The sequence below is a fragment of the Balaenoptera borealis genome (assembly GCF_965194805.1).
Source record: "Balaenoptera borealis genome assembly, chromosome: 18".
NCBI lineage: Eukaryota > Metazoa > Chordata > Mammalia > Artiodactyla > Balaenopteridae > Balaenoptera > Balaenoptera borealis.
Window position 1 is genome coordinate 10,978,825 of NC_138877.1, and position 24,839 is coordinate 11,003,663.

At 37.1% G+C, this 24,839-nt stretch overlaps 1 protein-coding gene across 1 annotated transcript; it reads left to right on the forward strand.

Moving 5' to 3' along the window:
• Positions 1 to 9,181: 9,181 nt before the first annotated feature.
• On the forward strand, positions 9,182 to 24,683 carry LOC309615671 (uncharacterized protein). The gene is made up of 2 exons (XM_082365732.1): positions 9,182 to 10,477; positions 23,535 to 24,683. The coding sequence occupies exons 1-2, from the start codon at positions 10,037 to 10,039 to the stop codon at positions 23,565 to 23,567; spliced, it is 474 nt and encodes a 157-aa protein (XP_082221858.1). The 5' UTR covers positions 9,182 to 10,036; the 3' UTR covers positions 23,568 to 24,683.
• Positions 24,684 to 24,839: the final 156 nt, after the last annotated feature.

Here is a 24,839-nt window from a genome sequence, read left to right on the forward strand (position 1 = left end):
GGAACCCTCTTGTACTGTTGGTGGGAATGTAAATTGATACAGCCACTGTGGAGAACAATATGGAGATTCCTTAAAAAACTAAAAATAGAATTACCATATGATCCAGCAATCCCACTACTGGGGATATACCCAGAGAAAACCGTAATTCAAAAAGACACATGCACCCCAATGTTCATTACAGCACTATTTACAATAGCCAGGTCATGGAAGCAACCTAAATGCCCATCGACAGATGAATGGGTCAAGAAGTTGTGGTACATATACACAATGGAATATTACTCAGCCATAAAAAGGTACGAAATTGAGTCATTTGTTGAGACGTGGATGGATCTAGAGACTGTCATACAGAGTGAAGTAAGTCAGAAAGAGAAAAACAAATATTGTATATTAACGCATGTATGTGGAACCTAGAAAAATGGTACAGATGAACCGCTTTGCAGGGCAGAAGTTGAGACACAGATGTAGAGAACAAACTTACGGACAGCAAGGGGGGAAAACTGCAGTGGGGTGGGGATGGTGGTGTGCTGAATTGGGCGATTGGGATTGACATGTATACACTGATGTGTATAAAATTGATGACTGATTTAAAAAAAAAAAAAAAAAAGGAGACTACTTCAACCTAAATAGACATTTCTCCAAAGAAGATATACAGATTGCCAACAGACACATGAAAGAATGCTCAACATCATTAATCATTAGAGAAATGCAAATCAAAACTACAATGAGATATCATCTCACACCGGTCAGAATGGCCATCATCAAAAAATCTACAAACAATAAATGCTGGAGTGGGTGTGGAGAAGAGGGAACCCTCTTGCAGTGTTGGTGGGAATGTAAATTGATACAGCTACTATGGAGAACAGTATGGAGGTTCCTTAAAAAACTAAAAGTAGAAATACCATACAACCCAGCAATCCCACTACTGGGAATATACCCTGAGAAAACCATAATTCACAAAGAGTCATGGGGCTTCCCTGGTGGCGCAGTGGTTGAGAATCTGCCTGCCAATGCAGGGGACACGGGTTCGAGCCCTGGTCTGGGAAGATCCCACATGCCACGGAGCAACTAGGCCCGTGAACCACAACTACTGAGCCTGCGCGTCTGGAGCTTGTGCTCCGCAACAAGAGAGGCTGCAATAGTGAGAGGCCCGCACATTGCGATGAAGAGTGGCCCCCGCTTGCCGCAACTAGAGAAAGCCCTCGCACAGAAACGAAGACCCAACACAGTCAAAAATAAAAATATAAATAAATAAATGTAAATTAAAAAAAAAAAAAAAAAAAGAGTCATGTACCAAAATGTTCATTGCAGCTCTATTTACAATAGCCAGGACATGGAAGCAACCTAAGTGTCCATCAACAGATGAATGGATAAAGAAGATGTGACACATATATGCAATGGAATATTACTCAGCCATAGAAAGAAACGAAATTGAGTCATTTGTAGTGAGGTGGATGGACCTAGAGTCTGTCATACAGAGTGAAGTAAGTCAGAAAGAGAAAAACAAATACCGTATGTTAACACATATATATGGAATCTAAAAAAAAAGAAAATGGTCAGAAGAACCTAGGGGCAAGACGGGAATAAAGATGCAGACCTACTAGAGAATGAATTTGAGGATACGGGGAGGGGGAAGGGTAAGCTGGGACAAAGTGAGAGAGTAGCATAGACATATATACGCTACCAAACGTAAAATAGCTAGTGGGAAGCAGCCGCATAGTACAGGGAGATCAGCTCGGTGCTTTGTGACCACCTAGAGAGGTGGGATAGGGAGGGTGGGAGGGAGGGAGATGCAAGAGGGAGGAGATATGGGGACATATGTATAACTGATTCACTTTGTTATAAAGCAGAAACTGACACACCATTGTAAAGTAATTATACTCTAATAAAGATGTTAAAAAATAAAAATAAAAAAAATAAAATTTAAAAAAAGAAGAGACTACTTCACCTAAGAGATAAACTTAAAGGAGAAAGCCACTTAAAAGGGTACTGGGATCCCAACAAAACGAATCTTAGTGGGGTGAAATCAGATGCCCACGACTAAGTACTGGTTGAAGTCCTAAGTGGTCACTCGGGAAAAAGGACAACCTTTGAGTATTGTAGTTGGAGATTCCAGGCAGAGGAATCTAAAGAGCCTTCTTTAAATATCAAAGTCCCGCGAATGCCAGTTGCAGATTGTCACAGTAGTGGCCATGTAAATCTGAGTCTTCTTCTCCAGTTCTTTTAATACTGGTCCAGCCCTGGAAGATCAGACACTGCAGCAAGCAGACTGCATGAGGAAGCAGTAGAGGGAGATAGGAAAACAAAGGAGAATCCAAACACTGCAAGCCTCTCAGCCTGAAACAGTTTCAACAGTGAGGATAAGCTTCAAATAAGGTAAGACTATGGAGTTGTGAGATTATGCATGGTCTGGAGGTTCTGAATACTTAAGTGACACTTCTTGTGCCCAAAGGTGACCAGAGAATGTTTTTGTTTTTTCAAGAATGTTTGGACAAGCTATGAGGCCCACCCTAGAAAACATTAAAAAGGTGGAGAAGAAATAGTCCATTGAATAGACTTGAAGGTAAGCAGTACGAAAAAATAAAGCTTTCTATTCACCCTATAAAGTTGTTTCCATTCAGTAAAAGATTACATTTGGTAACTAAAATTAATTTATGTTGACATAGATTGAAAAAGGTTAGGAAGTACACGGTTAGATCACATGTGAATTTAAACCATAGCCCTGTTTACAACTGCAAAGTTTGATGTCAATCAAACCTTCAAACTGCTGAGCAAACTTCACCTGTTCCATGGAGAAGTCATCCTGATCCGACTATAAGGACTGATAGAAATGGTGCATAGAAAACTCTAGGCACATACTAAGTAAGCCCTTAACAAATGATGGCTCTTCTTATCATGCCCTTCTTTGCCATTACAGTTGAGAGAGACCACCTCACATTTGATCATAAGGTATTTCCCATTGGGTGAGTGTCTTTTTTTTCTCCAACTAATATCAAAGTTCATCAGAATACTGGTTAGAACTTTGTATCTAGAATTTTTCAATAATAATTGATGACTGATCAATAAGTAGAGACAAGAAGAGTTAGGACATCACAATTGGAACAATAGGAATGCTTTGGGGTAGGCAAGGGAAAACCAATAAGCAACACTGAAACGGCACCCTTTGTTAGTCAACTTTTCACTTTTTCTAATCTCAAATTTATTATCAATCGAATGTCTCTTTATTTTATGACCTGGAGTCTCCTACCATTAAACATCAGGCCTTTAAAGATTATTTTATTTTGTGGTATCAGACTTTTGGAATAAGACTATCTATCTTCTTTGGAATGGCACTCAAGCTCAATGAGAGCCATATGACTTAACTGAATAATAACACTTCTGCATGTAAAGTTGCCTCTAAGCAGTATAAGAATATTCTGCACAAAGCAAGGAAAATAGTTGGTGAAGAAGTAAGACAGAAGCGAAGGGTATTTTCTCTTTGGATTTAAATGTAATTCTACAGGTAGACTTTTGAATTCAACATTTTAGAAAAGGTCTCTTGTTTTTCAATTACTTAATTTAGTCATGTAATCTCTGTATTAAAGATGTTTGAAACTGGATGCTTTATGTTTTTTTCATGCATTTTTCATACCTGTATTTTGTGATCATGTACAATATTATGCAGGAGAAAAAGAATATTTTCTTTTCTAATATATATACACAGAATTCACTGTTGAAACATTGTTAAAAATGGTTATAGAACAAATGTACATGCTCTTTGGATATATTTACCTTCGTAATCTAGTCACTAAGTGCCTACTATAAGCACCATGAAGGTAGGATTTGGGTCTGTTTTAACATTATTTTATAAAAACTTAATTTTCTTCCATTATTCCATAAGTCATGGCCCTCTACCATGCAAACTATTCATTACAAATGAAGCATTATCCCCAAAGATAGACAGTAAACTAAAATGAACTGTTTTCTTGATGAGAGAAGACATCATCCTTTTCTCATCTAATAACTTTTCCAAATTCTGGACAAAATATAAGGAGAAGCAAAAATGAGTTTTCATTATTGTATATAAATCTGAATGACTAGCCAAAACTTTTTAAAAAAGTAATAAAAGAACTGGAAATTTTAGCCCCAAGTCTTCCTTTGAATGTTGATATTGCTGACTTAAAAGTAGTGTAGGATAGATGATTAAATATTTAATCATGATCATGATTAAATATTTAATCATGATCATGATTAAATATTTAATCATGATCATGATTAAATACTGATGATTTAAAAGCAATTTAGGAAGAGTTACATGAAATTATTTTTGAACTATAACAATTTCAAATTAATAGTTATGTAAAAGATAAGTTGCATTTTAAGTTTTATCACAGAAAATCTCAGGCAATCAATTAAGGATATAATCTTTTTTAGAAATTTAAAATTAAAGCTTCGAGAACTAGATAAACGAGAAAATGCCAATCTATTATTTTGATTTTTAAAATAACTCAATTATATGGTAAAAGGATATGACAAAGGTGTTCTCCAAAGTGTGTGTGTGTGGGGGGGGGAATAGTTCTTAGAATATATGAGTTGTTTTGTACTAATGTCAACTTTATTTTGAACATATAAAACTTATTCTTTTTCATATCACAAAAACTGAAGTAAATATGTTCCATCCCTCAAAATGACTATTTGTGTTTTAGGGATAAAGGGAATTTTGCACCCTAATTTATGGCTTCTTATTTCTCTACAATAACCCCATTCAGGGAAATGAAGGGCACATTTGTTTTACTGATTCCATCTAAGCACATTATAAAAGGCAAGATGACTGCAGAAAATCTATACTTAAACTATTGGAATGTAACAGGACTGAGAAACCCCTTATAGAACACACAGAGGTCAGATCTGACACTCCAGCTTGACCTCATCGGGATCTGGAATAAGAGCATTTAGTGATTTTTAAGACATTAATAGAGCAGGGTTATGGGAAAGCTATTCTATATTTGACATTCCATTTTTTTGTGTGCATGTAAGTGAATTGAATGTATGACTGTTCCAAAAGAAATACAAATAAGTTAACTTTACCCAATTATAGAATAGATGCAATTAAAAAATGCAAACCCCAGTGATAAATTAGAGAACTGCAAACTCAAACATGGAAAACAAAATGGTGCAGCAAGATAGAAATGGTGAATAAGATGACTAAACCGTATTGCCATTACTTCTTTGCACATGTATTTTTAAAGCAAGGAAATTAGGAAATTTAATCAGTGCGACATAATTTGGATCATTTTATGGTCAGTAATATGAGAATTTTTTTTTATCTGTTCCAAGCTACATTTGTTTATTTTCTTTTCTAATATATATACACAGAATTCACTGTTGAAACGTTGTTAAAAACGGTTATAGAACAAATGTACATGCTCTTTGGATATATTTACCTTCGTAATCTAGTCACTAAGTGCCTACTATAAGCACCATGAAGGTAGGATTTGGGTCTGTTTTAACATTATTTTATAAAAACTTAATTTTCTTCCATTATTCCATAAGTTATGGCCCTCTACCATGCAAACTATTCATTACAAATGAAGCATTAACCCCAAAGATAGATAGTAAACTAAAATGAACTGTTTTCTTGATGAGAGAAGACATCATCCTTTTCTCATCTAATAACTTTTCCAAATTCTGGACAAAATATAAGGAGAAGCAAAAATGCGTTTTCATTATTGTATATAAATCTGAATATGACTAGCCAAAAAAATTTTTAAAAAGTAATAAAAGAACTGGAAAATTTAGCCCCAAGTCTTCCTTTGAATGTTGATATTGTTGACTTAAAAGCAGTGTAGGATAGATGATTAAATATTTAATCATGATAATGATTAAATACTGATGATTTTAAAGCAATTTAGGAAGAGTTACATGAAATTATTTTGAACTATAACAATTTCAAATTAATACACTTACGTAAAAGAGCACTACCTTTATTAGCATCATTGAGATTCTCAGATTAAGGACTTTCATTTCTGCCAGTGATGGACTTAAAAAAAAAAAAAATGAGACCCACCCTCTAAACTGAACTAGAAAAGCTGAGTAAAAATACAAAAAGGATCTTTTTGATGGCATACTGAGAGGACAAGATCCTGAAGAGAAGGTGCAGAGAAGTCTGCCCATGTTCAACTCTGTTTTTCCCCTTGACTCATTTGCCAATTTGGAAGCTGTTCCAGAGGCTGAGAAGTCACTCAGAAAGTGGCAACTAAGAAGCAGGGAAGCCAAGAAGAGCTTTTCAGGAGTCCCATGGCTCTGTGAAAATAAAAATTGGACTTCAGGGGCAACTAGGGAAGAAAAGCCTTTGAAAACACCTCAGGATCTTAGTTGGGACAGAAAAAGGGCCACCCTAGGAGTAAGAATGAACCTGAAATAGATTAGACCTAACAGACTGAAAACCATATAAGCTAAGGTGTTCGGCTCTGACCCTAGTTTCCTAACAGAAGGAAAAGTTAAATCCTTTATGGAAGTAAAAAACATTCAGAGCTTAATATTTTTCATAAACAAAGACAGGATTCCATTAAGAATTTCTGGGCATACCAGGAAACAGGAATAAGAAAAAGGCAACAGAAACAAGATCCACAGATGACCTAAATATTGGAGTTATTAGGCACAGACTTCAGAATTTCACTAGAGAACTAGAATCTATAAAGAAGAATCAAACACAAATTCTAGAGGTGAAAAATACAATTCAACAAACTGAAAATTTAATGAAAAATTATATTCATACTAAAATAAATAAAAATTAAAAACTTATTTATAATAAAAGACATGAAATACTTAAGAATAAATTTATATGCTTGTATGCTGAAAATTACAAAGACAATTAAAGACCAAAATAAATAAAGAGATGAAGAGATATGCCATGATCATAGACTGGAAAATTCAATATTCTTAAAATGTCAATTCCTCCCGAACTGATCAATAGATTCAACAGAATTCCAACCAAAATCCCAGCAGGCTTTTTTAGAAATTGAAACGCCAATTCTAAAATTTATATTAAAATGCAAAAAACTTAGAATGGCCAAAACGGTATTGAGAAAAAAAAAAAGTTGGATAAGTTAGCATATGGATATACATATACTTATCAATGGAACTGAACAGATTCAGAAAATCAGCTGATTTTCGAACAAGGTGCAAAGGTAGTCCAGTGGAGGAAAGGAGAATCTTTTCAACAAATGCTGCTGGAATAACTGAATTCTTATTTTGAAAAATAACAGTATCAACTCCTATTGTTATACCATACAGAAAAATTAACCTTCAATGGATCATAAGCCTAAATATAATATACTGTGAATATTAAAAAGATAGCAAGAGGAGTTTATTTACAGCTTTATGCTAGGGAACTTTTAACATTTGGACAATATGTACAAATTCCTAGAAAAATACAATGTACAAAAACTTTTCTTCAAAAGACATTATTAAGAAAATGAAAGGCCACAAACTGGGAGAAAAATATTTACAACACACATTTTGACGAAAAAACACGTATACAGGGGAAGGGGAAATGGAGAGGTATTATTCAAAGGGTACCAAGTTGGCTAGACAAAAATCACTAAGTCTTAGAGATCTACTGTACAGCATAGTCCCTACAGTTAACAATGCTCATTGTATAAAAATTTGCTAAGAGGGTAGAGCTTATGTTAAGTGTTTTTATCGCAAAATAATAATAAATAATGAAGGCAGGAGGAAACTTTTGGAGGTGATGGATATGTTTATGACATATGTTGTGGTGACAGTTTTGTGGGTGTATACTTAACTCCAAACTCATCAAGTTGTATACATAAATATGTACAGCTTTTGTCTGTCAATCATACCTCAATAAAGAAAAAACGGTGTGTACCTGGTATGTAAATAACTCCTACAACTCAATTACAAGGAAACAAACTCAATTTTAAAAATGGGCAAAAGTTTTGAACATACTTCACAAAAATGAAATATCACTATATACCCAACTCAAATGGCTAAAACTAAAGACAGACAATACCAACTGTTGCCATCTGACAGAAAGACCCATCATCCTTTTAAACTAGAGGAAAGCCAATTAAAGACGCAGATGCAAGTAGACTAGACAGTGAGAAGATGAGAGAATTCTTGGCTAAGCTCACAATTCTTTTTCCAATAAAGGATGAGGCAAAGTCATTGGTTGAGGAGGAAATTGGTGATTCCAAGAGAGAAGACAAAGAATGCAATACCTGGTTTAAAGAGAGAAAAATGACTACAGAAAAGAGTAGGATGACTGGACTGTGGGAGAGGCCATTTGGGTGAGAACACGTTAGTCCACCCAGTTGTTAAGCTGCTGGGTGTAAGCACAGAAAAGATAAATGCATGAGTTCATTTATGATCCGGGTTTTGCCAGGCAAGTAGTAGAACTCAGGGACAAAGAGTTGAGGGGATTTGCAAGGAAGTGACTTTAATATCACTATTTGTGAATATATACAAATAGAAATAATTAAGTAAATAAATAATTCTTCACACTGTGACACACTATTCTAGTGTAAGTTACTAGTATAATGGTGGCAAAACTAAGCACTCCCTCAATTTAAGGTTGGTCATATATGAGGTACATGGAAGACAGGAACGTACAGAAAGTTAAAATAAGCAGCTAAATGCAATATATCCAAAACTGAGCCATCTAATGATGAACTTATTCCTTATTCTACACATTCAGTTTGACGTCTAAAATCTATACTTCCTCACCGTCTTCCTAATCAGCCTTTCCGCATCTATTACAGCTTTAGCTCTGACCTTTTCTTTCATGTGTTTCCTAGTATCTTCCATCACTTCCCACGCCCCCACCTTGCCTCCTGCTCACACTATTTGTGATCAGTCTTCAATGATCCTTCGATATTGCCCACTTAAAAAAATTTTTTTGTTTTTTCACATAAACATAATACAGTGGCACTCCTCAACCGGCAGTAGCTTTCTTTACAACACCTACTACCAAAACCATCAAAAAGTTTTATCCAAAAACCGTAAAATGCCCTTATTTGGCTACGCCAGACAATCTAACTTTCTTGTATTCCCCAGTCCCCCTCTGTTTCTCTCAGTATAACTGCTCAAAAATCTCTATTCCTCTCGCTCTGGCTTGCACAAGTACTTAGTTTTTATGTAGGCCGCAGACTAGACAAAACTCTGACATACAAAGATAAAAGTCTTTACCAAGGCTGAAGAAATTTCTTGGGAGAACTGAGTACCTTGCAGCTGACACTTTTAGAATTAGTCTAAAATTAAAACTGGGTGGGTACAGTTTCACACAGATTTTATTTTTCCAACCTACTTGGTGGTTTCCATGCTGCATCTAAAAACAAAACAAAGCCAGTGCACTCTCACGAGTTTACTACGGTCCGCCTATTAAAAGTGGTTTGCCTCTATCTTGTAAAAATGAAAAAGGGGCAGAATTTTCCCTTCAAAAGCTTTGCACAAGCGGCCTTCCTTTAGTTAAAATTTGAGAAAGGCCAAGATCACACCATAAAACACAGAACATGAAATGTTTCTGAAAAAAACCGAAAAATAAAGCTAATTAACTCCTGAAATTCTTAAGAGAAGCGCTGCTAAAAAGCCAAAAGACAGGCTTCTTTACATAATTAAAAAGCGTCTTTAGGTGCCACACGAGCAGTGTATTTGCCTTCCTTCCCTTTTCCTAGTGACACCCCTACCGCCTCAGGACTGATGCTTAAAGACATAGTGGATGGACCGCGCCGGTTCAGGAAGAGATTTAGACGGGAAGACTGGGGCCATCCCAGCACGGGAACCGCGCCCAGCAGGCATCTGGATCGCTTAGTACTCAAGAGGGAAAATACAGCTTGAGTTTTTACCTCATATACCATTAATTTTCCACAAAGATTTCCAGAAACCTGATTCACAGCCAGAAACCCAAACCCTGTGGGCGGGAAGATGAAAAAAAAAACACACACACAAAAAAAACCCTACTACGCCACCACTATCGCCTTGCAGGGCCAGCAAACGTGCAGAGACAGACGTACGCGCCAGCGGCGCCTACGTCCTCACAATGCGCAAGCGCACGGCGAGGCCCCTCCCCTCCGCCGCCGCGGCGAGGCGCGCGCACCAGAAACCAGCCCCCACTGGCGCCGCCCGGGGCTTCCGCCCCGAGACCCGAAGGTCGCCGTTCGGTTCCGGTTCTAGCCCCGCCCTCAGGCGGGAACCCTTTAGAAGTCTTAATATCCGGGACCAGAGGCTGGCGCCAGCGCGCATTTCCGGCGACGGACGCGAAGGAAAGGATCCGGTGACGCCTCTTCCCGTCTCACTTGCCGCCCAGGCTCCGGCTCTCGGTGCGGCAGCGCCATCTGGTGCCGAGTCTCTCGCTGCCCGCAGAGGGGGCGCGCGCCTTTCTTTCGGAACCTTCCAGAGAAAACGGGGCCCGGGTTTTCGTCTCTCCCGCCCTCGGGAAGGAGAGCCCGAGTCTCCGCCCTGCCGAGTTCCCGCGTTGGAGGTACTTTGCAGGACTTTGAAGCGGAAGCTGCTTGTATATGTTCGCTATAAATAGCCAAGATGGAGAGGAAACTGAGTTCTTTCTCTAGTTTTAAGTCCAGAAAAACAAAACAAAACGTTTTTTTTGTTTGTTTCCTCGTGCTATGTTCCTGAGGTCCTCTCAGTCGTCCCCTCAGCCATGAATTCCTTAATCTGTCGAGACATGGGTCCACCATTTCTCTCTTGGATGGGAAGATGGCGCAGGCTCTGTGGCTTAGATTGCTCTCTGCTCTAAGAGCTTTTGTTTCCTTTCGCTTAGTAAAGCAGTGTTGTAAAAAACATGCAGCGTATGTGTTTGGAGCCAGTGACGGAGCGGGGAATTTAGTGGATAGTTTGCTATAAAAACAGGTTAAGATTTAGGAAAGGTAGCCTCAGGGACACTCAGGATGAATATAGATTTGGTTGCGTGGCGTATTTCTATTAGACTAACCAGAGAAGAAAAATCATTTCTCCCACGTCAGCAAAGTCAACGTAAATTCTCCCTGGATGATGAATTTTTGCTGGAAAGTCTCGATTTTCCTGGAAGGTTGAAGCCCTGATAATATTAGGTAGCTAGCATTGGATTGTTCTTAACTGCCTTATTGGGATGATGCTTTGAGTATCAGAGTACTAGTGAAAGTTAATGAAGTAAGTTTCCTTTAGCCTTCAGCGACTACTGACTTGACTGCTCCACGGGGCGTTTCTCCTACAGCTGTGGTTCTCAAACGTGAGCACGCCTCAGACGTCCCTGGAAAACTTAGTAAAACAGATTGGGCTTAACCCGAAGTTTTTAATTTGGAAGGTCAGGGGGTAGAGGTGTATAATTATAGCTATGGTAAGCTCTCTGCTGATGCTTAAGTTGTTGGTACTAGGATCACAGGTGCAATAATTTAGAGTTCAGGATTGCTTTGTCAATAATGCTCTTGCGGTTGGTTACTAATGATAGGGAAGCTGGAGAAATCCATTGTTGGGAAGTAATAAACCGAGGATTAAAACCAGGTAGTTCTACATAAATGAATATTCGCACATTAAAGCGACTACTACACATAAACGTGTTCTGTATATTATCATGTGATAGAGGGTGCTGTGACACCAGGTATACTAAATATTTCAATTATTTTGCTGTAATTTCTGTCCTTCACATTAGCTGTTAAAAGGCAGTAAAAGGGAAATGACTAGATTTAAGGACAGAATTGTTATAACCTAACATTCTCATTTTGCTTTTTGGTAGACACCAGGTTTTTCCAAAGTCCTTTTCCGTCTCCCCAAATTCCTTTGTTTCTCCAAATCCTGTACCAACCGCACTCCACCTATATCGTGCCGTTTACAAATGTACAGTGTTTTCATTTGAAAAAACAGTCATCTCATCTGTAAAAATGGCTTACTTAATCTTTTCTGCAGACCTTTTCTCTTAGGTTAATTCTGTCAAGTCCTGACTATGGCACTGCACTTATTGACAGTGAAAAAAGTGCACTGCACACTAGAAGTTTTATCCTTGCACCTAATTGAAATACAGATGTTTTGGGATAGGTTTGTATGTTCATAACTGAAATTATTCCTAAAACTGGTAAAAAAAGTTTAGAATGTTTGCTTTGATGTAACTGACCTTATTATAAAAAAATAAGTGATGTACCCTCGATTTGTAAATTAATATATCTAAAGATCAATGAAGACAACTGAAATGCTGCTTTTGCAATAATTCAGTAAAGTTTCTATGAGTGAAAAGCAATTTTGATAATGTCATTGAAGTGAGTAAAGGAATGAATTCATTGTGAACTTTGAGGAATGAATCCATATTCTCTAAAATTTAAGTAATTCATCACAAAATTACATCAGATCAATGAGATGGTACTTTATACGATTTTATAAAATTAGATATTAATCAATTTCTGTATATTTTAGGTTCATCCACTAGATCGTTCATTTCTAGCTCTGTGTCAGACACTGGGTTCCCTAAATCAGTTGTGTTCTAAAGCAGATTCATGGGCTTTGAGAGTCCTCCTTAAGGAAGAATGCAAAGCTCATTGTTTTTTGTTTTTTGTTTTTTTAATAAATTTATTTATTATTTATTTTTGGCTGCATTGGGTCTTTGTTGCTGCGTGCGGCTTTCTCTAGTTGCAGTGAGCGGGGGCTACTCTTCATTGCGGTGCGCGGGCTTCTCATTGCAGTGGCTTCTCTTGTTGCGGAGCTCAGGCTGTAGGCGTGCGGGCTTCAGTAGTTGTGGCACGCGGGCTCAGTAGTTGTGGCTCGCAGGCTCTAGAGCGCAGGCTCAGTAGTTGTGGCGCATGGGCTTAGTTGCTCCATGGCATGTGGAATCTTCCCGGATCAGGGCCTGAACCCATGTCGCCTGCATTGGCAGGCGGACTCTTAACCACTGTGCCACCAGGGAAGCCCGCAAAGCTCATTGTTTGCACTTACATACGAATGAGCCCAATTTCGTAGACCAATTATTGCTAACAACTAAAGCTTTCTTAGAAGTAACCTACTGAATGAGTTATTCAGCCTTACTAGATTTGATATTCATAGACTAAAATTATTGCATTACCACAAATAACTGAGGATTCTAATTCAGTACTCTATTGAGCTTTGTGGTTCCACCAACTCCTGGCAAACTCTTGCTGTATATGAACACATGCAGGCGATTGGAATTCCCATAATGCTCAAAGTTACTTTCCTGCCAGTGTATCATCAGTGTTATATTTGAGATGTTAACTATTCTTAATTATTGCTGTTCTTCCACATTACCTTTTAAAAATTATGTGAGGTTTTATATTTATGAATTGTTTTATATGTTTGTAATTGCCAGTTATCATTTGGCTGCAATTTTCTACTTCTCAGTTTTTAAAAGTCATTATTATTCCGTTCACTGGACTTCAGTTTTTTTCTTTTTCCTTCTAACATGAATGAATCTCCATTAGAAAAAAAATGGTTGAGAACACCTAAAACCATGATAGTGCTCTAAGAATCAGAGTACTTTGTATCTGAGTAATTATAAACAGTTTAAACCAAGGAAAGAAAGGCATATGTTCTGTTTCATTTTAAATGAAACTTGTTACAAATCCCCTCATGATGAACGAAGGTGTGATGTAAAACACACTACTCATTAGAAATGCTACCTGTTTTATTTTGGGGAGCATTATTAAACAACCCTACTTTGTTGACTAAATGTAGTTAGTAATTTATGATATTTATTTATTATGGCTATTAACGTCACCACTTATCTTGGCTAATTTTGTCCTTAAGCATTATGTGAGATGATGTAGTTTACTTTCAGTCAAGGATTGGTGGAGTTTGATACAGTAATTAGATTAGAACTTCAGTGTCAGATTTGCTTTCAAATGTATTTTCTATTCATTAATTTTGGGTTCCATTTGCTTACTTTTTAAACTTCCCTCCTATTTTCTAAAAAAGGAATTTGTAAATGGATATGTAGTGAACATCTGTGGAAAGAAGTATTTCTCCGAGGAGAAATTTCAAAATAAGATGATTCAGCTCTTATAGTGTCTTAACTGTTATAGACATCTTTTTTTTTTTGGCCGCGCGGCTTGTGAGATCTTAGTTCCCCAGCCAGGGATTGAAACTGGGCCCTGGCAGTGAACATGCCAACTCCTAACCACTGGACCACCAGGGAATTCCCTAGACATCTTTTTATCAGCGTTATTTTTGCCACAATCAATGGACTTATTAATACTTTTCGTTTTACCCTAACAATACTGGTATTCACATTTTGACTTGGTATTGGGATCAATTTTTCTGTTTTTTGTATACTGGCAATATATAATCTTTTCGTCAGTCACTGGCAGTTGAATTTCTATAGCCTTAATACTGCTTTTTTATGGTGTTGGAGATACTGTTCTCAGACTTTCTAATCTGTTGGCTTGTTATGCTTTAAATCTCATCCAAACTGCCTGTCATTTCTGTTAAGTTATTCTTTGGAAGTAAGTTTGAATTAATCTGCTGTACTCAATTTAATGGCTCTTCTCCCCAGTGGTGAGCCACATTTATTATTGTGTTGTTAAAATAGTATCATTTCATGTTTGCAACCAATTTATTTATTTATTTAAAAAAAATTTTTTTTAATTAATTTATTTCTAGCCGCATTGGGTCTTCATTGCTGCGTGCGGGCTTTCGCTAGTTGCAGCGAGCAGGGGGCTACTCTTCGTTGCAGTGTGCGGGCTTCTCATTGCGGTGGCTTCTCTTGTAGCAGAGCACGCGCTCTAGGCACGCGGGCTCAGTAGTTGTGGCTCGTGGGCTCTAGAGCTCAGGCTCAGTAGTTGTGGCGTACGGGCCTAGTTGTTCTGTGTCATGTGGGATCTTCCCGGACCAGTTATCGAACTCGTGTCCCCTGCATTGGCAAGCGGATTCTCAACCACTGCGCCACTAGGGAAGCCCTGCAATCAATTTAAATAGACTAACACACTGCACGTGTTCCAGTAATAATTGATATAATTTGATATATGGATGAATTAAATTAACTCCTAAACTGGTAAGAGTACTGATTCAGACCATAGTTGTTTTTGGTAGCAGTACATTTAAAACTCTTGACATTTGATACAGATAAAATATTTTAGTATCTAAGCTTACCATACTAGTTGAGCAATGCCAATTATTTATTTTTTTTAACATCCTTATTGGAGTATAATTGCTTTACAATGTTGTGTTAGTTGCTGCTGTATAACAAAGTGAATCAGCTATATGTATACATATATCCCCATATCTTCTCCCTCTTGCGTCTCCCTCCCACCCTCCCTATCCCACCCCTTTAGGTGGACACAAAGCACTGAGCTGATCTCCCTATGCTATAGCAATGCCAATTATAATACAGATAGTTTGGAAAAAGTAAAAATATAAGGACATATTTATATGACTTTTAAATATTACCACAAAAATAGCCATTTCTCAGGAGGTCTTTTTCAGCTGTTATGCTGTACTGTATTATGAACCTTTAACCATTGATCAGTATTAATCAGAATTATTGATCAGAATTAGTCATTAACACTACTGAACTAACTGTGTCTACCTCTTTTTCAGTAGCCCTGATGTTTTGGTCATATAGTTGTAGCCATTGTATCAACCCCACTGCCTTAAATGTGCTTCCATTCCAGATGGAAGTCAGTCCCATTAAGCAAATTTCTGTTAAACACTTTGTGTTGAGTATAGTGATGTCTTCCTAGCTACAGTTCCTGTTGTACAAAATTCTACATATGTGTATTTATGTACTTGTGCTTTTCCCACAAATGTGAGAATTTAGGATACTATATTTGTAAGCATATGTGTGATTTTTCTTGAGGATAATTTTTAAAATTACAAGAAAACATGGGATCTTGGGAAGAGAAAAAGGAGGTAAAATATATAGAAGAGAGGTTTATGTAGATATTTTTCTAATGAAGTGTGGGAAAAATATAGGAAACCAAAGGAAAGAAATCGAGACATGTGAAAGCTTCAGAGTAAGAGTAGTGTTCTACTGTGGTTGTTTGTGCACTGGCATTAAGTTCTCTTAAACATAAAACAATGCATTAGGAAGAGTTTCCAGAATATCTCACAGAATACTGGCATTTTCTCCTTCAATTAACCTAAGTTACATAAGGTAACTGAATCATAAAATTGTAAAACACTGATCATTTGGTGGAGATCCAAGGAAAAATGCTTCTTAAAATGCGTATTTATAACAAAGCAAAAACACATTCATAAGCATCTTGAGAAAATTGATGGGCTAAGGAAATCCCAAATAGTTCTTAGGAAGAGGAGTTGTTATTGAACGAGGCCAATTATTACTATTTAAAAGTACTTAAAATGGGGCTTCCCTGGTGGCGCAGTGGTTAAGAATCCGCCTGCCAATGCAGGGGACATGGATTCGAGCCCTGGTCCAGGAGGGAAGATCCCACATGCTGCATAGCAGCTAAGCCCGTGCGCCACAACTGCTGAGCCCATGTGCCGCGGCTACTGAAGCCTGCGTGCCTAGAGCCCGTGCTCCGCAACAAGAGAAGCCACTGTAATGAGAAGCCCACGCACTGCAATGAAGAGTAGCTCCCGCTCGCCACAACTAGAGAAAGCCCATGCACAGCAACGAAGACCCAATGCAGCCAAAAATAAATAAATAAAATAAATAAATTTATTAAAACAAAAGTACTTAAAATGCCATTAGTTCGTTTATTTAATGAGCTGTTTGTCATTATTTTAGACTCACTTATAGCGACAGTCCCCTAACTGTGCTTTAGCTCTAAGGCCTTAAATACTTCATGCCTGCTTTCTTTTACAGTAACACGTTTTGGGAATATAACTGTTATGTTGATAAGTAATGCTAGGTGAAGGAATAAAGTTAAAACAACTCCAATGCTTGAGGAAAACAGTTATAAATACTAAGAGTATTTATAGCAATGCCCCAAATATAATATGTCCAAAGAGTATTTTATATGAAAAGAATTACATTTCTTGTATTTGAAGTGAGTAAAATATACATGCATCAAAATAGATTCGAGGTAGAACAAAGTAATGCATATAAAGAAAAGCAGAACCAAAAATCAGAAGAAAATGCAGGTGAATATCCAATCTTTGGATAGGAGGAAAGGACCTTTTTTAAATCACAAAAGCAATCAGAAATCAAAGGAAAAAACAGTTGATAATTCTTGTTACATAAAAATTTTTAAGTTTGTAAAAGTTGTGAAGTTTGTTAAAAATTTAAAGAGCAAATAAATTAGAGAAAATATTTGTCCTTAGTATGTCAATATATTTTAAAAATACCCTAATATAATTCAGAAAGGAACCTAAGCAGATTTTTTTAAAAGGAATTATACATAAAAGCTCTACTTTTCTCACTTCCCAAATGTTTTAAAAATTAATTTTCAATTCTGACAAAGATGCAGTGGGTATAAGGTTGCCATATGTAATAAATAAAAATAGGAAGCCCAGTTAGATTTAAATTACACATAAGCAACAAATATGCAATGTTTGGGGCATATTTATATTAAAAGCTTATTTTCTGTTTATCTGAAATTCAAATTTAACTGGCAGCTTTTATTTTTTCTGGCAGTCCTAAGTGTGGACTCCCTCATGTAGCTGGTAGGAGTTCCGATTTTAATAAACTTTTTGGAAAGTAATATGTCATTAATACACCAAGAACCCTAAAAATAGTTATGACTTTTGACTTAATAGTTTTAATTCTGGTAAATTAGATCAAGGAAATAATCAGTTGACTAGAAAGATATGGGTATGAGGAGCTGTATTTGTAATAGAAAATTAGGAACAAATATATAGTAAGGGGGTAGGTTACATAAACATATCTTTGCAATAGGGTATTAAGCAATCCTTAAAAATGAGGTTGAAGAAGAGTGTTGACTTGGAAAGATAAGTGAAAATCATATTACAAAATGGTATAATAGGTGTCCTTTTTCCAAATATATAGAAATAAATCTTAATGTATATACTTCCAAATGGTAACAGTCCCTGAGTATGGATGATGGGGTTATAGCTAATTTTATTTGATTTTTCCTTTTGTTGTACTTGTGCTTTCTGATTTCTGTATAATGAGATGAATTATGTAAGAGTTACAAAAATTATAAATTGTTTACATCTGTACACTAAAAAGTCTCTTGGAGTGGATGTATAATGAAACAAAATCCAGTGGTTTATTACTTACAAGAGATGCATCTAAAAATTATTCAGAAAAATCACAAATGAAACAATGAGCATACTTGTATCAAACTAAGTAAAGCATCAGTATTAATATCATGTTAAGTAGAACTTATAGCAGAAAGCAATGCATAGGATAATTTTAAAATACTGCAATAAAAGATATACCATAGAGAAAAGATAATGACAGCCAGGGGAAGGAAGACTTTTGGAAGTAGAATATGTAATTGAGAAAAAGAGGACATGGCAGACTCCAGAAAACTGACTAAAGAATTTGGAAGAGGTTCTTAACCTGGAACCACTGGTTGAAAAAAATCCAAATGTACAAGGCCCATCACTTCTTAAAAGTAGAACACTGCATAGAAAGCTTTTTGACACAACATAGTTTCATGAAAAGGACTAAAGCTATTGCTGTGAAGTAGACTGGTGAGGAAAATGTGATGTCTGAACCACAACGTAACGCTCTGAATGTTTGGCATATAGGTAAGGTTTTGCAAAATCAGGCCTCTCAGGAAATAGCAGAGATATGTAGCTAGCAGACTTAATACTGGAAAAAAGTGGTACATTTTGGTTAACTAAACCAATTGTAAGTTTGTAATAAGTCTTTTATTTAAAAATTCCAGGAATGCCTAAAAAGATTACAGTCTTGTGCTATACAATAATACTAACTTAGAGAATTCAACAAGGTTTGTTGTTTTAATATACATCTTACTATACAACTATTAGTCTGTCTTCAATTACACAAAAAAGAAATGATGATACTTAGGATTTTAAAAACATAATTAGGGCTTCCCTGGTGGCGCAGTGGTTGAGAGTCTGCCTGCCAGTGCAGGGGACGTGGGTTCGGGCCCTGGTCTGGGGGGATCCCGCATGCCGCGGAGCAACTGGGCCCGTGAGCCACGGCTGCTGAGCCTGCGCGTCTGGAGCCTGTGCTCCGCAACAATAGAGGCCGCGATGGTGAGAGGCCCGTGCACCGCGATGAAGAGTTGCCCCCGCTCGCCGCAACTAGGGAAAGCCCTAGCACAGAAACGAAGACCCAACATAGCAATCAATCAATCAATAAATAAATCTTTAAAAAAAAAAAATTAAAATGGTAGATACCTCAATAAATTTTCCAAAGCAGAAACAATTAACATTCTCATACAGTGAAATAGCCAGTAAATCTCAAAGTGTAAACCCCAGCATGGCTTCAGCATCACTTGGGAACTTGTTAGAAATACAAATTCTAGAGCCCTACCTCGAACCTACTAAATCAGAAACTCTGAGGGTAGGGCCCATGTTTTAAAATTTAAAACTCAGTGTTTTAGCAAGTTCTCCAAGCTATCTTGATGGATGTTAAAGTCTGAGAACCACAAAATTAGATAAGATAATGAAAGTTTAAACAAAAATCCAAGCTTCTTGGAATTAAAAAATAACCATAGTGTCTAAAAGGAAACAAAGAATACAGAAACAGATTCCTCTGAATGTTATCAAATATTGTGAAACTCCTCTGTGCAAAGAAGATACTGTGCTAGACACTTGAGGATTATTAATGAACAAAGGGGTAGAAATACAGCTCTCACTGAGTTTTCATTTTAATGGAATTATGTAATGCTGCTATAGCTAGATTTTTTATTCTATGAGCAAGACTTTTATTAAATAATTTAGAAAATGAAAAAGAAGAAAGCAAAAGGAAGACTACAGTAAAGATAAAAGCAATGATAGTAAATGCATTAGAAAATAGGAAAAAAAAAAGTGAAGAAATCACAAAATAGTAAATGTGGAAAGTCCGGTAAAAATTAGAAGTGATGGAGGTGTTATAACATGTAGAAAACATATGTTAAATATGTATATATAACTTATCACTATCAAATTTGAATTTCATGAAGAGGATGATTTCTAGGAAAATCAAAACTACTTAAAAAAAATCTAATGCTATTCTACCAATAACAGAAAAAGAATTTTTTAAAAGTTACCCAGTTAATTACTTCCCCCAAAAGGCTCTGGTTCTAAATGGTACTGGTGAAATCTTTTATCCTTAAGAGGAATAGATAGATCCATATATAGAACATAGAGAAAAATATAGAAAGATATCCAGTTCATTCTTCTAAGCAAATATAATCATCCTACCAAACCCTTGGAAAAAAGCATGAAAATTATACATCACTTTCACTTATGACTATGCATATGAATAATATAATATTAGCACATAGATTTAATAGTATATATATATTTTTTTAATTAATTTATTTATTTATTTTTGGCTGTGTTGGGTCTTCGTTTCTGTGCGAGGGCTTTCTCTAGTTGCAGCGAGCGGGGGCCACTCTTCATCGCGGTGCGCAGGCCTCTCACTGTCACGGCCTCTCTTGTTGCGGAACACAGGCTCCAGACGCGCAGGCTCAGTAATTGTGGCTCACGGGCCCAGTTGTTCCGCGGCATGTGGGATCTTCCCAGACCAGGGCTCGAACCCGTGTGCCCTGCATTGGCAGGCAGACTCTCAACCACTGCGCCACCAGGGAAGCCCGATTTAATAGTATATTGAAAGAATAATTTACCATGGCCCAAAAGGGTCTGTTCTTTGAATATAAGTATGACAGTTTGCATTACTTACTTTTCACAAATATTCATTCTCCCTTCCCCACGCTGTTGAAGGAGTATATTTCTATACCTCATTGATGCTGTGCTTGACCATGTGACTTGCTTTGGCCAGTGGAATCTGAATCATTGTCAGATTTGCCATTTTCAAGCACAAGCATTAAGAACAGTTCCATGATTCATCTCAACCCATCTTTTCTCCTCTGTTATGATTACTGTTGCTCCTTCAACCTGGACACAGGAGGAAAACAGTGGAGCTGACCTACAGTCAACCTGCAGGCTGTAATAGAGCTTGCAGTCTACAGCCGTGATGTAACATGTTTGTGTTACAAAGATTTGGGGGTTTTTTTGGTTACTGCAGCAGAAGCTAATATAATAAGGATGCTTCAATATCAAGAAATGTATTGATATCACATTGTATCAATAGGTAAAATAAAATCATGTACTGTTTTATCCATTGTATTTACAAAATCATTTAGTGGAATTCTATACTTAAATGTTTTTTGAAAAGCATAACTTAGAAGACTAATTCCTTCACATGTTAAGATGTGTATTTCAAACCAATGCCCATTTTAACCTTATTTAAAAATAAAATACTAAGTCATTCCTTTTAAAACTGGGATAAATAGGGAATTCTGCTCTCACCAATTTTTACATTGAAGTGTTTTGCAAATTCTAGAGAAGGTAGTAGGAATGTAGTGGAGGAGAGAAAGTATTATTAACAGAGGATATGCTGGCTTAACTAGGAAGTTGCAATGACTTACTGAAGACTCTGTTATGATGCCCATTGGGAGACCACACCCTGAAAGGATGGAGTTCTTTTTTACATGATATGTAAATGCTTTAAATTAGAGACTGGGACTTCCCTGGTGGCGCAGTGGTTAAGAATCCGCCTGCCAATTTAGGGGACATGGGTTTGATCCCTGGTCCGGGAAGATCCCACATGCTGTGGAGCAACTAAGCCCATCCGCCACAACTACTGAGCCCGCGCGCCTAGAGCCCGTGTTCCACAACAAGAGAAGCTACCACAATGAGAAGCCCGCTCACCGCAGCAAAGAGTAGCCCCTGCTCGCCACAACTAGAGAAAGCCTGTGCGTAGCAACGAAGATGCAACACAGCCAAAAATAAATAAACAAACAAAAAAATAAATTAAAAAAAATATCAGAGACCATTACACGGTGCTGTTTCCCTCATAGACTACATGGTTCTAGAAATTAAGAAGTGAATGTGTAATAACTCACTTGCAGAATTTCTGCTTTCCATACCACAGCTTTGAGCGCTTCTGGTTTAGAGTTCTTAGTCCTCAAGCACAGAATGCTTCCATCAGGGACACAACAATGATTCCATTTAATTGGAAGATGATACTTCCGACTAGCAATTTGGGACTCCTATGTCACTGAACCAACACAGAAAGAAAAAAAAAAAAAAAGATGCAGTGATTAATCTATGCTACAATGTAAAAATTGGGTTGGAGGCAAAAAGGACTATGTTTGGATCCTAGGAGATTCTCAGGGGGCACATCTTATTACTTCCATGCCCAATAGTAAAGGTAAATGTAAAACTATAGCAACCAAAAAAGGCGGAACAATTGAGGATGCACACCCTTCAGGAATGAAGGTTGGGTCACTCAGGTAAAGGGCTCAGAGCAGTCAAGGTTTTGGCTGAGGGTAAGGGAAAGATGGAATGGGTAAAGAAGAAATCCATAGATACCATCTACAGCTGTGACACTAATTACAGAAATGAGTATCACCTTTGCATATTTTCTCCTTGCTATATGCATGTGTTTATATATACTAACCATTTTCTTCTCTCTCATTTTTATTTTTATATACAAGCTTCTGGAAACAACTTTATGATTTAGTCTTTGGGTAACAGAATATTCGGTGAAACTGTGACTAAATTTGAGGATTTTTTACTATAGCCTGTGATGGACACATTAACTGTTCGGACTGTGTATGTATCTTTCATTTTGGGGAAAGGGGGAGAGCTTTTATACTTGTAAGGTGGATAGCTGTATCATGTTTGTTGGAAATATATTTTGTTGCTATATAGGAATTAAAATGTGTGTAGAAAGTTGCATATGGAAATGAATGACCAAAGGAATGAAATGTGCCCATTATCAATATATTGCCTCTCAGTTCCAAATCTCCCTTCCTTTCCTGTTCTATGAAAATGGATTTGGGACCTTTAAACTTTTTTTTTAACTTTTTTTTTTTTTTTTTTTCCCTTTGCCAGCTGTCAATAAAGTTTGTCAGCAGAGGGTACTGGAAAGGCATTGTAGGAAGAAAGGGTTTTCCTTCCTGGTTCCAGTAAGCCCACTTGGTAGATTCATGTTGCCTGTGTGGCTTCTCCAGCTCCCAGCTCTTGCAGTACAGGCAGCTATTCCAGCTCCCAGCTCCGGAATTACATGACAGTCAGCAGTGCCCACCGGCTAGCAGCTACCCCCTCCCTGGCAATTCCCATTGGGTAATTTTGTATCAGAGTGTCTCCAGGGATATACTTCTCTATGAAAAGATGTTACCAGCACCCTAGTGGGGGATTTCCAGCAAGTTTTGCTGGTGCAGCTCCACAGTGACTTCTCTGTCATTCAGTGAGCCATGGTCATGCCCACTTCAACAAGGTCTGAATCTCAGATGGGAGGGAGGGGGTCTTTCCTTAGGTACACCATCTCAGCTCTAGGGATAGTGGCTTCTCCTTATATCTCCAATTCTGTAGTTTTTAAGAGGTTTTGTTTATTTTTTTACTAGTCAATTCTTCATTCTTTGAATACTCAGCTATATGTAATAATTCTTTATATTAAATCTGTTCAAATTGCTATATGGTTTCTCTCTCTCTAGGGTATGAATTCTGAAGAACAGAAAGAAAAATGAACAGTCTCAGAGACCTGTAGGACACATGAGCATACAAACATGTATATATCAGGAGCCTTAGAAAGGAGAGAGATAGAAGAATGTGTGAGGTAAGAAAATTTGTGAAGAAAAGATGACCCCAAACTTTCCAAATTTGATGGAAAATTTTAATCTATGTATCCAAGAAGCTCAATGAGCTTTAAAGAGTATTAACCAAAAGAAATCCATACCAAGATACATTAGTCAAACTGTCGAAAGCCAAAAACAAAGAGAACATCTTGAATCCAGCAAGAGAAAAATGACCCATCATATACAGTGCAACCACAATAAGATTAAGAGCTGACTTCTCATCAGAAACAGGGGCCAGAAAGCAGCAGGATGACATATTCAAAGAAAAAACTGTCAACCAAGAATTCAATATTCAGCAAAACTACACTTCAAAAAAATGAAAAAGGAATAAAGAAATTCTCAGATAAAGAGAATTTGTTGTTAGCAGATTTGCCTTACAAGAAATACTAAAGAAGATCTTCAGGCTGAACAGAAATGACAGCAGATGGAACTTGAATCCACATGAACAAATGAAGAACAATGGAAAAAGTAATTACGTTAAAAGACATGGACGACCTTAAATGCATATTACTGAATGAAAGAAGCCAATCTGAAAAGGCTCCATACTGTATGATTCCAACTATATTACATTCTAGAAAAGGCAAAATATGGAGATTGTCAAAAGATCAGTGATTGCAGGGAGGCTGGAGAGAGATTAATAGGTAGAGCGCAGAATGATTTTTGAGAGTGAAAATACTATGTTGTGATATTTTAATGATGGATGCATGTCATTATACATTGGTCCAAACCCACAGAATGTACAACACCAAGAGTGAACCCTAAGGTAAACTGTGGACATTGGGTGATGTGATGTGTCAGTGTAGGTTCATCCTTGGTAACATATGTACCATTCTGGTGAGTGATGTTGATAATGGGGGAGGCTCTCTATGCCTATGTGGGAGCAGGGGGTATATGGGAAATCTCTGTACCTCCTTCTCAAATTTGGGTTGTAAGCCTAAAACTTCCATAAAACAAAGTCTATGGAAAGAAATGTAATTACAGAGGTAAATATAAAGGACTATATAAATACTTGTTTTTTGTCTTTTATTCTCTTAACTGATTTAAAAGATAATTGCATAAGACAATAAAACTGTGTTATTGGGCTTATATACAGATAAGATATGTGACAATAATAACATGAGGGGGGAGGAAATGGAGCTATATTGGAGCAAAATTTCTATATTT

Coding starts and splice junctions, on each gene's coding strand:
- LOC309615671 (XM_082365732.1), top strand. CDS start 10,037: ATGCGCAAGCGCACGGCGAGGCCCCTCCCCTCCGCCGCCGCGGCGAGG. Junction 10,478..23,534: donor GCCGAGTTCCCGCGTTGGAG/GTACTTTGCAGG, acceptor CTCTCTCTCTAG/GGTATGAATTCTGAAGAACA.